Source organism: Limulus polyphemus, unplaced genomic scaffold (genome assembly GCF_000517525.1).
Source record: "Limulus polyphemus unplaced genomic scaffold, Limulus_polyphemus-2.1.2 Scaffold3832, whole genome shotgun sequence".
NCBI lineage: Eukaryota > Metazoa > Arthropoda > Merostomata > Xiphosura > Limulidae > Limulus > Limulus polyphemus.
Genome location: NW_013669442.1, coordinates 16,029 through 30,705, shown reverse-complemented (window position 1 = coordinate 30,705; position 14,677 = coordinate 16,029). Strand labels below are relative to the sequence as shown.

At 34.2% G+C, this 14,677-nt stretch overlaps 1 protein-coding gene across 1 annotated transcript in view; it reads right to left on the bottom strand.

Annotated features, from left to right (window-relative positions):
• Positions 1-3,272: 3,272 nt before the first annotated feature.
• Positions 3,273-14,677, bottom strand: part of LOC106470123 — a 13,198-nt gene continuing 1,793 nt past the window's right edge. Inside the window, exon 2 of the mRNA XM_013930648.2 lies at positions 3,273-4,697. Coding sequence (XP_013786102.1) covers positions 3,830-4,697 — 868 coding nt within the window. The 3' untranslated portion in view covers positions 3,273-3,829. The remainder of the gene's footprint in view (positions 4,698-14,677) is intronic.

The following is a 14,677-nucleotide window of genomic DNA, read 5'->3' as shown; positions in this document are numbered from 1 at the left end:
GTCTCTCTCATTACCTACACACACATTATAGTCCCGTCACGTTGTCACCCTCTTTTATATACCAGGCTACCCTATATCTAGTAAATACTAGAGCATTCGCCAAGGTACAGGATAGTTCTAGAAAATAGATGGCGCCACACCAGTCACGTGACCTCGATGACGCAACAGTTTGTTTTGAGTTTCACGCAAAGCTACACGAGGGCTATCTGCGCTAGCCGTCCCTAATTTAGGAGTGTAAGACTAGGGGGAAGGCAGCTAGTCAACACCACCCACCGCCAACTCTTGGACTAGTCTTTTCCCAACGAATAGTGGGATTGACTGTCACAATATAACGCCCCCACAGCGAGAATGTTAGGTGGGACGGGGATTCGAACCCGCGACCCGCAGAATGCGAGTCGAGCGCCCTAAACACCTGGCCATGCCGGGCATTAGTTGAGTTGAAAGTTAGTTGAGATTAAAGAGTCTTCACGTTACTTTGTACAAGGAAGTGTACTTATTGTACTTGAATTATACTACTGTTAGAGATATAATATCGTTTGTAAACGTAGGCCTAACATTTCAAAGTCAATTCAAAAGTGGTTTAAGCTTGTAGAAACGTTTAAAAGGAGGAAATAAACTGGCTTGTCTCGCTAAGTGAACTGGATGTGAATTATTTTCACCCGATAATTTAAAAGATCCAGCAAAGAAAGAACAACGTTACAACAATACGCTTTTCTAATAACAAATGTGATAAAACCAGCAATACAAATACCTGCTTTTACGGATCGCCTTTAACATATTGTTACGACAGCGGAAGTCACGCGATTCTGGAAGCACGCGCGCTGGAGTTTCTGGAAGGATCATGAATTTTCCTGGCAACTCTAGTTTGTTCGAGGCGCCCTCTTTTTAGTATACAAGCCTGGCGAGAAAAACCAGCGCAATGGCATATATAGATAGATATGCAGATAAATTGAAGAGATAGATGATTGAGTCAAGCGAACAGTGGGCACCGTAAGTAAAGTGTGTGAATCACTGTGATTTATAGCGTGTGTTTATAAAAGTAGTTAAGTTTAAAGTGACTGTGGAAATTCTGTGTATTACAAAGTTGTATCGAGAAAGAATAAACTGGTTTTAATTAAGAAAGGACCTGTATCGCTGAAGTTCCTCGGAAAGAATTTATACCGGGAATTAACAAACGACCCAACAATATGTAATATTTCAATGCAATGTGTCATTTCTTTATTTTTCACTTCCTGTATAAAACTGTAGTAGCCTCATTTCTAGTAGCAAAATACCAATCTTGATGACACCACGTGTTTTAATCATTGTATTTTATCGTTGTCATAATTCGTTGCCTAACTAGTTTTTATCGTATGTTTCGCGTACTCCCGTCTTCTGGGAAGTCCTGAGAAGGACTACTTATTTTAAAATATGGAATATTATAAGTAAGAAAATGAAGCAAATAATCAGAAAAGCTAACAATCAATGGATATCAAAGTATTACAAATTATCCTGTCAATCAAACTATCTTGATTTTAAAAACTTAATGTTCACGTTTATGTTATTTAATACTGTTACGTCTCCGTTCGCTAGTTAATTTTTCCGTAAATTCGTTCCGACGAAACGTTAGCGACACAAGTCCTTTCTTAAATAAAACTGGTTTATTCTTTCCGAATACAACTTTACGATACACTTAATTTCAACAGTAGCGTTATAATAAACGAATACATAAGTACGTTTTCTATGAAATTAGTTTTAATATGGGCGTTAAAGTATTTGAACCACTGTCTCAACTGACATATAAATATCAGTTTTACCACGTCAGAGAAGCTGAGCATAATTGCAAGTTGGAACAGTGTTCACATAGTTTTAAGCTGTAGGATAATGATCAGCAAATGCTTTTATGCATTAAAGCACGGTGTAATTTATCCTCTGTAGTGGGGATGATAGTGGCGTAATTTAAGTGTATATGATTTGAAACCTTGTTTCTTATTCTACTACCGTGTAGAATAAGATTGATTTACTTGGGAAAACAATATTATCACATTTCTTTACCTCGTATATAATAAAAGAAGACAAAAGGTTACTACAAAATCAAATTTGCTTTTGTAATATACAATACTTTGATTAATATTTAACATCCAAGTAATTAAATATATTTGCAATTTTGTTAAGTTAATATTTAAACATAATTTACTAAGAATAAACAACCAAAATATTTACGAAATACCTAAGTGTGATACCGTTTTTGCAACTCAACACATGTGCAATAGTGTTTGTTTCTTACAATAAGTTATCTGTGCTTTATAAGCCCTCTAGCTATTGCTGTTGAGCTACTGGAGGGAGGGACGTGCCACTTAACCAAAGTGTAAAATAATTTTATGCAACACATACTTACGATTACACAACACTAACAAATACTGTTTGCCAAATAAATACACTCCTCGCCACGTTTAACAGTGTTTACAATGTAATGATTTATTTCACCATGCTAATCTGGTAACGAGTGTGCGTGTGTCAACCACACAACATATACACAGGATGTCACTGTGTCCACTATACTGAAAAAAAAAACACAAAAAAAACATATCATGTTTATCTAACCTCAAAAACAAAACTAAATTTCTGCTTCTTTAACACAAAAGGCCATTGTTCCTAATCGGTGTTTAGGACACATTTTTGACTTGGAAAGTTCAGGTTTCATTCGGACCATTTCTTCCCTCCATGACAATGCTAGATGTTACACACAATCGAACCCTTCTCCGTGATTACAGGAAACCCGAACTTGTAAAATAAATTGTACGATATAAACCTGAAGTTAATACAGTAAAAATAAAACACTTGGCCCGTGGTGGTCAGGAGAGACAGTAAACCATAAAATATATTATGCACGTTTGTATTTTCCATATCCTTTAGACAACCAGAAGCGTGAACAAGCACTACGTCCCCCCCCCTCATCCCCCAATAACTCTATGCATACGAACTCGGTCATTTTAGTGAATGTAATGATATTTATTTCTATGCATATGATATGTGTGTGTGTGTTGATATATTGATATTTGTTTAACGTCACCCTCTCCCCCCAATAGCGGTCAATTTTAAATTCCTGCGCACGGCCCTGTAGATACATATATAATCCAAGATAATTATTCAAAACTACATTATATATTTTGTTCACTACTTACGAGTAACTCACTACATAACTGAAGGGAAGATTGGTGGTTTGTTGCTGTTATTGTATTTCTTAGTTGACGATCTACATTACATTTTGAAAGAAATTATCCTCTAGAAAATTTATGTTTCTTTGTTTATTGGTTTAAACAACCCAAAAGTTTACAATAAGGCATAGTATTGTCAGAAACAACAGGTATTTAATTCGTCCACTCAAAAACGTTAACTGTGCAATTTGTTTGATCAAGTGTTTTCATGCAGTTCTCAGAAATTAATGGCGCCAATAAACAATGTTGCATGTATTGCACTGATTTTTCTTTCATTTTTCGAATCAGGAGAACGTTCTTCCTCAATTAATATTTCTTTCTTAAAACTTACTTCAAGTATTTGATGACCACCATCTTTTTCACGCTTTTGTCTTCGTTCTTCTGAAATTCAGTAAAAAAATAAAAAAGTCCAAACTAAATTGTTTCATCATCAGTGATCCAACTGAAATAAATACAAATTAACTCCTTACTTTTCAAGATGCGCACATTGATGAACGAAGGTCCCTATTTCTAGGTGCTACGTAATACATGACCAGTACAGACGAATCAAACAATGATGAATCGACATGTTGACTGGATTACGGTTTTTTCATCACTATAAGGTCTATACCCGATATATGTTTAGTGAACAATCAGGTCATTTTCTGAGCCAATAGTTTTTCAAAACTATCTGACCAATTTATTGCTTTCCAATACGACATACGAACAAGAAAGTTAAAGAAAATTCGGAGCAAGGTAATCCTCAACAGAAACCGATGAGTTACAATCATAAGCCAGTAACAGATAGAAACATAAAACGAGTACTTAAAATGCAAAGTAATACCCAAGATTTCATACCAGAACCTCATGGTGGCTGTCCAGTTCAAGAAAGGGACTACTACGCTCATTGCTCTGATGATGTCTTTGCTCATACGTTCAGACTCGGGTACAGAAGATATAATTGAGGGTTTCAGCACCTTCTCTTTCAATTCCAGACAGAAGGCTTCTGTTTCTTCCACGCTCCCAGAGCAGATATTAAAACGGTCATCAATGCCCAATTGATATCCGATACCCCTCCAAAAGTGAATGAAACATTCCATATCTTCGCGGGAACAGTAAATGCCTATAAAACGTGGAAACATTATTATAAAGCCAATGAATGAAAATTGCGTCAAAACCATGTGATACTGGGATATATGAATCTTCGCTGACTGTTGTGAACTCGACAGGGTTTCACTTTGCTTCATTGCACAATTACTTTGTGTAGTATCAACATCTTCTGCATTCATTTTGTTGGCTACTTTGTTGTGCATTTGACGAATCAAAGTGATGGACTTGTAAGCAGGATCTTCTGGATTCCAGATGTCGCCTTCATACCACTGCCGGACGTGACGCATAGTGCTGACGTAACGCCGGAAGATGCGGACTAAATTGGAGGAATTGCCAGTGTACAACAGTGGGGTCAACGTTCCAGGGATGGACACCACAAAAATCAGTCCCGTCAGGTGAGCAAAAAATATACTAATAAAAGAAAAAATAAAATACAAACACATATATATGTAACATTCATTGGAAAAAAAAAACAACAACATTGATCTTATTAGCGTATTCACAAATTAAATTTTGATCACGGAAGTTTTTTGTTTTTTTTAAATCTTCTTAGAACTTCAACCATCCGGGGAGAAACTCAAATAAGGAAACGATTAACAGATGAATATTGTACAGACATTCATAAGTTCTACGGGTATATCACAGTCCTAAACTGTGATGTTACCTTATTACATTCAATATCAACCTCACGAGAGAAACACGGTAGGTATTCAAAAACCTACCATTTTGATAAAGATGTTGTTGTTGCTTTCATTGCAGTGGAAGTTTTAATTATTTAACTAGTCAAAAAACATCAAATTTGGATATAGATAATTACGTGTAATAACTTAAGACGCAAAAAGAAGTAATGATACAAAATGTCAGTCTACACCTGTGTGAAACTTGTTGTTAGTAAATTACTACTTTGTTCTGTTTCTAAACTAGCATTACGTAAGCCCAACTTCACAAACCAGAATACTAAATGCCAAAGTCCAGCAAATCTTGTCATAATGGGGAAATTTCCTGCTAGTAAACTACTTTTGTCCTATTTTTAGACTAGCTTCATGTAAGCCTAATTTGATAAACAACAGGACACTGATTGCCACGAGTGTAGTATGTCTCGTCAATGTTACGAAACTAGTAAATAGCCAGGGGACCAAAATCTGTGGTATGGAAAAATGAGATAAATTCTTCACTAAACTGTTTGAATTTATGTTTGAGAAGGGGTAGCTCTTGTTTTCTTTTGTTGTTGTCAAGTACAAAGCTACACAATGGGCTATCTGTGCTGCGCCCGACATGGATAAGAAGGGTAGCATCCGAGCTGTCAGAAACCTGATATTGTGCCTATTAAGCAATAACAAAACTGACATCATTGTGAGTCCACCGTATGGTTACATGATTAACGTACGTTGGTCGGTCTAACACAGCCTCCCAGGGTAGATGCAACTCCCTTAGAATCTCTAGCTCTTTGGGGTACAGACTTTCAATCACGTGTGTATGATACTTTCAATTTGGATTTTGTTTGGGTGCCTTTTTCTTCACACTAGTATGGTGTAAAACATGAATTTTTATACAAATATGTGTTGGGGTTCATTATATTTTCATAAATTGTTATTAAATACAAATAGATGGACCACTATTATTTGTATGTGACTGAAATATTTATCAGATTAAAAAATATACAGTTTTGTACAATTTTAGCTCGGTTTTAGGCTAAGAATGTAGAAATGGAAAAAATGCGACAGTAAGCAAGAAGAGTAAGGTGGCATATTTTTCGACAAAATATAACTGAGGTAATATAAGTTGTAAAACTATACAGTTCTGAATAATTTTCTCAGGGGTTTAGTAAGATAAATGGTGTAGTTTTTGAAATTTGAGAAAAAGTACGTCACTTACATCTTTGCTGTAAGGATTTAATACCTATCCTCTTAATGCAAGACCTCTCAAAAAAGTATTACTTTCTATCTTTAGAAATACAGAATGTGCTGAAGCTGCTACTAAACTGGACAACGTATAAGTCCTATGCAATAAGAACTTGCTGAAATCCGAGGTTGTGAGAGCAGCTGACTCAAGTGTAGCAAAACTCTTTCACTGGATACTAACTTGTACCAACACTGTATGATGACAACGTGACTTTAAATGGAGCGCTCTTTCTTTTCTGGTTTAATAGGTGACAGGATACACTTTGAACAGTTGGAGCAGATGTATAGAATCTGCACAAATTAATCCTGTTTTCCTTTGTAAGCGGTTTGTTTGTAATTAAGCACAAAGCTACACAAAGGGCTATTTGTGTTCTGCCCACCATGGGTATCAAAAACCGGTTTCTGGCGTTGTAAGTTCGCAGACATGCCGCTGTGCCACTGGGGGGCCTTTGTAAGACAAATCAACCACTAGATATTGATTATGGCAAATATCTGCGAGCCTGTCAAATAGACTTAATGGACAAACTGTAAGCAATAAAGTAAATTGCACGGAGTTGCAAGCTTTGACACCATTGTTAGTTTAATATCAGTAAATTGTTAAACAAAGATATTTTGAAAAAAAAATCATTGGTTTTATCATAATGTCAGAAGAAAATGTAATATCAACTGGATATTATGTGTTGCGGTATTAAACCTGCACACTTCATGTCAAAATGAGATACAAATCCTTTCATTTTTAGCAAATTTTCTAACTCCTCATAATTTACAACATGTTCAGATATATAACCGAGAGAGAAGTGCATGAAATATGTATTTCTAGATTTAGCTAAATCCGAACTACATTTTGGCGAAAGAATTAATTTCTATCTCTGTTCATTAACAACTTACGCGAATATAATGAAGCCTAACCCATAATAACGTGAATTTCGGGTCCCGACGCATACTAGCTATTATCATAGAGTCGGTAAACTCTATGTGTTGGGATGGCTAAGGTACTCAATAGGCATAATAGAAATATTCACGCTAAAAATCAACAGACATTTTTACTTTAAAAGGTTATTGCCACTCACTTTCATTTGTTTCTCTACCCAACAAGCCCCCAAACAAGGCAAGAAACCATCATTAAGATACCAAATCAGAAAGAGACCAACCAACCAAACTCTTCATCTTTCTTGTTGTTGTTTCAGTCCAGATAACTATACAACCACTTTATCACTAACGTTAGTTTAAACCTAAATTTACTCTATGTGTCTCTCAGCAGTACACGACGTCATCATTTAGTCGTTATAACTAATAGTAATTACAAAAAATCATAATTCTAGTGTAAACGATATCATCATTACCCCTTGAAGTTAGCTTTTTCACAGAAACCTGGTGTTCCATTAAAAAGCTTAAGTACTGGGTGAAACAGGAATTACTAGCCAAAATAGATGAACATTAGATGACTGTAACATGTAGAATACTCAATGCTTTGTACACTACACAATCGGTGTCTTTAGGGAGCCAACCCCTTATATTATGTATGAAGTGAAGGAGAAAAAAAAATCATTACACATAATATTAAATTTTATTATACACATTCATAGGATACATTAACTTTCTGTCAGTGAAAAGAAACGTCACAAAACGTGTAGTAAAATACATTTTGTAAATGTAAAATGATGTATAGTTGGCAGTGTCAAAAAGAATGCAAACACGAATATAGGAATGATAGACTATAGATAGATCATTCCTACATGACTTTCAAATTGACCGACCTCGTACCATTTTGTACTCGTGCACTTTAAATTAACATTAAATTTTAGTACTCAAAGTCATCTAGAGGTGATTTCTATATATAGCTGTATCATCCTTTTATTCTTGTTCGCATTTTTTTTGGCACTACAATCCCTAATTCATTTTACATTTTACAAAATGTTTTGTATTACTTGTAATAAATAGCATTCATTGGCGTCACCTAGTTTTCAAAAGAAGGGAAGAAGCATGTTGCAGGGCTGTGCATGAAAGTGTTCTATTAAACAAAAAGTCCTTGAAAAAGTGGGACATTCTGTTAACATGCCAAAGGTAAATATTTTTAGGGCGGATAACAAGGTATAAGGCGCATATCCTTGTTAGTCTAATTTATCACACAGTTAAGATCGTCAGTTTGTTTGTTTGTTTTTTAATTTTGCGCAAAGCTACACGAGGGCTATCTGCGCTAGCCGTCCCTAATTGTGCAGTGTAAGACTAGAGGGAAGGCAGCTAGTCATCACCATCCACCGCCAACTCTTGGGCTACTCTTTTACCAACGAATCGTCACGATCGTCACATTATAACGCCCCCATGGCTGAAAGGGCGAGCATGTTTGGTGTGACGGGGATTCGAACCGCGACCCTCAGATTGCGAGTCAAGCGCCTTAACCACCTGGCCATGCCGGGCCCAAGAACGTCAGGGACTTAAATTCATCTTGTCTAGATCAGTCCTGTCAAAATACGCAAGTTTTATGATAATGAAGTTGGGTGGAGGGGTTCAAAAAGTGAGAAATAATCCAAATGTGCAACATAAATGTTTTGATAGTTTAGTTGTCTTTCTCATGAAATATTATACCAGCAATTTCACTTCAGAAATGTCAATATTTTGTAAAATTCACAACCTCGACCCACTGATTAAAACTACTTTGTCCCGTTTATACACTAGCATCACGTACGCCAAACTTATCAAATACTAGAATACTGACTATCCCAAGTCTGTCAGTAGCAACTTGATGCAAATAAACTACAATGTTGTGGTTTTACACAAGGTGTCACGTAAGTCTAACTTGATGCTGCCATTTTATAAACGTCGCTTTAGAAATAACTAACCCATAATAGCCCAGTACAAACTGACATGGACCCATACATTTTCCATAACAACCAAATTTTTGTTCGAAGGACTTCTGTGTGATGTCAATATTACGTGAAAAAATTCCCATAAGTTCACATGTGGGGAAGTAATTTTTGAGACAAGTCAAAATACATGCATGTGATATCCTTGAAAACGTCAGTTATATAATTAAGTTTTGGAATATATGGACATGAATTGTTTTTGGAAATAACAAAATGTTCCTCCATGGAGGACAAAACAAGAAAGAAGAGAGAATAATAATTCCAGAATTTAAAATAAGATCAAATTCCATTTGCAAACCCTAACCCTTTGCCAAATATATGATAAACACTCAGAATAGAACTACATATATTTTAAAGCTGACAATTTTCTAAAAAGACATACAGTAACAGAATAAACACTAAACAGCACACTAAGTTTATTATGGATATTATTAAGTACAAAAGTCACATAATACAAGTGAACATCTTCTATATCAATCAGTCAGGTTCTTCGTCATCAATGATGCTAGAAGTGTTTTGGCATTGTGCTTCACACTTGCAATGGATACTACATTCTTAGAACATCCACATGACACACACAGTCATTGACTTCTCTTACATCAACAGATGTAAGAAGTTCCATGGGTGCTGCAGCTTTGACGGTGATTACAGGTAAAACAGAACCATCTTCTATCGCATACCCATACTCCTTATTTAGCACAGTCTTCAAGTGACTCCAAGTACTGACTTGATTATGAACTCAAAGAATATGTAAGCAGGCTGTCCTGCTTGTTGAATAGGAACAAAATTCAGCAATATCACCATCAAGTATCGTAGTTTATCAAAATCTTTGGATTAGGCTTTGTCCGTATTGAGAGCGGGCATAAACTTCTCACTGATATCCTGTAGCAAGTCATTTGATGAAGATGTGTTCCCAAAATTTAGTACTTCTGAATGCCATTGTTGTGATGACTGAAGTATTTTGAGATGCTTAACTTTACCGATTCTATACAAAGATGAATTCATGTCGCATCAAGACATAACATGAACAAAAAATAAGCACATGCATAATTCTCTTCCGATAACCTCTTTTGCTATCCTGATTGGAATTTACTGCTGCTTTGTATGTTGGAAAATATCTGTTGAATGATCTATATGATGCAATAGCAGTATTAAAATATCTGTATCATCTGCTGTGACAATTACCTGTTCATGGTTTTCTGTGAGTTCAAGTGCCTTTTAAAATATCACTATGTTGGCATTTCCTTCCTGTACTGTATGATCTGCATTGATCCCAGCTGAATTAAGGTGAGTCAAACACTGTGTCCATTGTTCCAATTTTTGGCCATGGAATATGATGAATCAGAGCACAGCCATCATACACTCTACCTGTCTTGGTGGAACAATGCTTTGCTAGTTGTGACTTCTGAGTTTTCCTCATACTTACATCATCTTGAAATAGAGCAGGAGACACAGAAGCAAGTTCATATGTGAATATGCTCTTTTATGCAGGTCCAATGGTATAAGCAGTGGGGAGTAGACGTTGAAACAACTCATCAGATGACATTTGAACCTCTTTATTACATGCTTTGATTTCTTTCTGCATGACAGAGAAGTCTGTGGATTGTTATGTTCTCTTCATCTTCATGTCCTCAAAATTCTGGCCATCTAGATTCTCTTGTATTTTCCAGCCATTGCTAACAGCCTCAATGACATTCACCTATTGATCCGTAATCACTCCAGTGGTGATGTCCTCAGTTCACGGATTTGTTGGATTGTGAAAGAATTATTTGTCTTTAGAAATGTACAATTTTGGTCAAATTGTCTTGGTGGTCATGCTTCATGTTTCCAGGGCAAACATCTCAGCAGTAGTTCCAGCATCACCAGTAGCAGAAGCAATAGTAGTAGTGTTACAAACAACAGCTGAGCATTGATATTGTCATATTAGTTGCGACTTTCTTTATGCATTTGATGTTTGTTGTATTAAACTCTTTAAATATTTGAGTATTCATACGTGGTTATTGAATTCAAAACATAATGTTAAATTACTATAATTATTCTCAAGTACAATCACTGGTACCTGTTTTTGTTAGAGACTTAGAATAGAGCTTTTGTCAATATTAAATGTGTGTCACATTTACTTCAAAATTCTCAAGGTCTAAGCCTTAATGTCCTAAAATATTGAAGTTTAAATTTTCTTACAAAATCATGCAAACAGTTATGTTAGATGGTTTTTTTGAATCATTATTATGAATAAAACTCAGTGCAAAAACCTTTGCTATATTAATTCAGTGTTTAATAGTAGTCTTTTCATACAAAAAATTGCATTGTATAGGCCTAACGTTGACCTGCAACAAAAATATTTTCATACACGATAATTTGTGGGAATTTTTCTTGTAGCTTTCAGATGCATGTTTTCAGACCAAAACTTGGTTCTTTGTTATGGAAAATGTCCGGGTTGGACATATTTTGTGTCACTTTCTACTGGACTAATATAAGCTAATCATATAGCTTTTTGCTTAACAACAAATAGGATAATTTTTTGGTTGTTATTTTGATAAGTGTTTCTTCAAGAATCTCAGAAAAGCACGCTATTGATGCACAAAATCTTAGATACAGCATTAACTTCCTCCAAATTTTATGAAGATTTATTTTTATCAGGGAATTTTTTCATTTGTTTATTGTTTAAAATATAACGTGTCTGTCCTTTACATGGTACTTTTTAAGTTACTCGTTTAACCTCTAGTTCATGAGATTTGTTCAACAATTATTTAAAAAACAATAATATGGTGGGGGCTTATCCATCAGTGCTTCTTTCTCATTTCTCCATAGTCCTTTGTGCATGTATTTGTTTAATGTCAAAAATTTAACTGGTTTTTTCTTGTATCATGTTCTCTCCCAAATTATGGTTTTATTTTTATTAAAGGAACTATTATTTTACTATTTGGGAGAGGACAGTAAATGAAATACACTGACAAAAGATTTGAAATTAAGAGAAATTTATCTTGACACATTCATTTGTCCTCTTCAGTGTCATGTTATCCTCTAGCAGTCAACAACGTGAAAGGAAAACTAGTCAACAATGTGAAACTGAAGAGTACACAGATGTGTCAGAACTGGTTTCTCTTGTTTCATTTCTTCTGATAGTTTGTTCCATTTATTGTACTTTTTTCATTAGCTTTTTAACTTACACATTGTGTTGTTTTCAAAGTAATATGTGGTTTCCACATTCTCCACCAAGTTAAAGAAACATTGATTAACTTTTATTTTCTTGAAAGTTATATGCCCTTCTTCTGAGAGTCTTTTGCAGACTTCTCATGTTTCTATCAGTAAAGGAAACAAGAGTTTTAAGTTATGTTTTTTAAAATGCTTGTCTAAAATTTTATAATAAATTTTTTACATCTCATTCTGTAATAATATCTTGTCACAAAAAACTTGTTTCTTTTTAAATGTAAGAGAATCTTAACTTCTTTCTTTTGATATCAGTAAATTTTAGACTTTCTTGTAATGAAAAGAAAAATTTGTTTCTCTTATTTATTTTCATTCAGAGTTTATTAGGTGGAGTCATAGATTGTCTTTGTGTGGGAAGGTAGAATTACTGAAACTACGGCTTTATCATTTATTAAAGGCTTATGTAAAAGAAATTATCTGCTTCCAAATGATATACAACCTCTAAAATAGCATATGAACTAGTTGGTTGTATTTACTGTTTCATTTACTAAATAGCTGAAAAAGTTATTGAGTAAACATTAATGATCCATACATAGGTGATACCTGTTAATGAAAATATATTTTACTAAAAATGTTGTGTTTCTTCATTGTTAAGAGGTATTCTTTAATAATGTTTGTGGCATTAGCTTCAGCATTAACACACACACACACACACACACAATTATTTGTTTCATTTTTAGTCCATTTTATTTAAACAAAACAGTGCTGGATGTGTAAACTTGTAGTAAAAACAAGTTATTCATAATAAAAAATTAAAAAGTATCTGTTAGGTGATTTTGATGAATAAGGTAAAACAACAAACCGTATTCTTATTTGTGAATACTACTAAATACACTTCAGTGCTACCTATTGAAACTTGTAGAATGGGATTTGTATTAATCTTTGAAAAGTTCAAGAGTTTTGGAAATCCCTGTTATACAGAGTAAATTTATATGTGTCTATGTGTATGTATATATTTCTTGATTTCATGGTTATATACATATTCTTCAACAAATTATCATTTCTGTATGAAAGTCAAACAGAAGTATGTAAAACACCACCACTGTCTGTCTCTTCTCGTTACAGCTTTGGTAATTTTACGTATCTACTATTTTTCTACAAAACAAAAGCATTCTTTGCTGTTTTCACAATATATTTTTTCTATGTGAAAATCAAAGTATTTTAGTCTATAAAACCAGCTCCATATCTTTTATGGAGTGTTCACAAATTGTGATAACTCTATTATACATTTGCCAAACACATTTAAAGATTTTATTTCAAACCAGAGTAATAAGTCAACCAAATCTACTGAGTTACTTATGTCTGAATTAGGCCTAACTCTTAAGTTTAGCATGTTAAGAGCTCGCAAATTATGAACACTGTATCGTATAGTAAAGTTACATTTTGTTATTACTTCCAGCTTGTATCTTTTATATTTTTCCCCCAACTAAAAATGTAAATAAAGCAGTTTTACGAATTAATTTATGATATAAGACTATCCAAAGACATTTAATCTTTGTAGATATATTTATAGAAAATGAAAAAAAAAAAAGCAAATGACAAGCTTTGTTCTGTCTTTCATGATAAATAAAAATTAATTTTTATGACCCCATTTCTGATGTGTTCTTTATTGACAATTAGAGAAGAACAACAACAACATATGTTTCACATAGCTGCTACAAGTTTAAGACAACATGGACACAGAAATAACACAGCTTGAAGAGTTTCTGTTAAGATTACAGAATATTACATGTATATGATTAATTTGCCTAAACACGGGTTTGTGTTGGGTAGCCAGATGTTTTTTTGTAGTTTGTCCCAGTGCTCCGAGAAAAGTTCTTGGAAAGCACAAGACATCTCAGTTTTGTGATAAAGACATCAAACTGTAATACATATTAAATCATGAATATAATAGGCATACCTCACTTGATATTGTTGTAACACACACTATTGTTGCCAAACTTTCAAAAGTTCTGTCTGTGTGTGATGAGAAACCCAGGTCTAAATGTGGAAACATTTAAGGCAGTGCTTATCATCAAAATACACTTTACATAATCATGTACTTAATGTTATGACTTTTTACTAAAATGAAACAGAACTATGTTCCCTTCATTCTTCAGAAACATATTTCTTAAAAAGTTTCAAAGTAATGCTAAAACCTTAAAGAAGTATGTTTTGAAATGTTATGGATTCTTAAATAAATCCAGGTATGAGGTAGCTTACTTTAAGATGAATTGGACAGTGTGAATAATTAGTGATTTCTTGGATGTATAATATGACTATTTTTTGCTCATTCCTGTCTATCAACAAAAAAAAAAGTAGACGAAATTATTTTCAAATACCTATAAAATGATAGGTTTCTTTTTTGTGAGTGTAAAACACTTAAATACACCAGTTCGATTTTCGATACCTCACTACTATAAAGGCATGGTTTGGT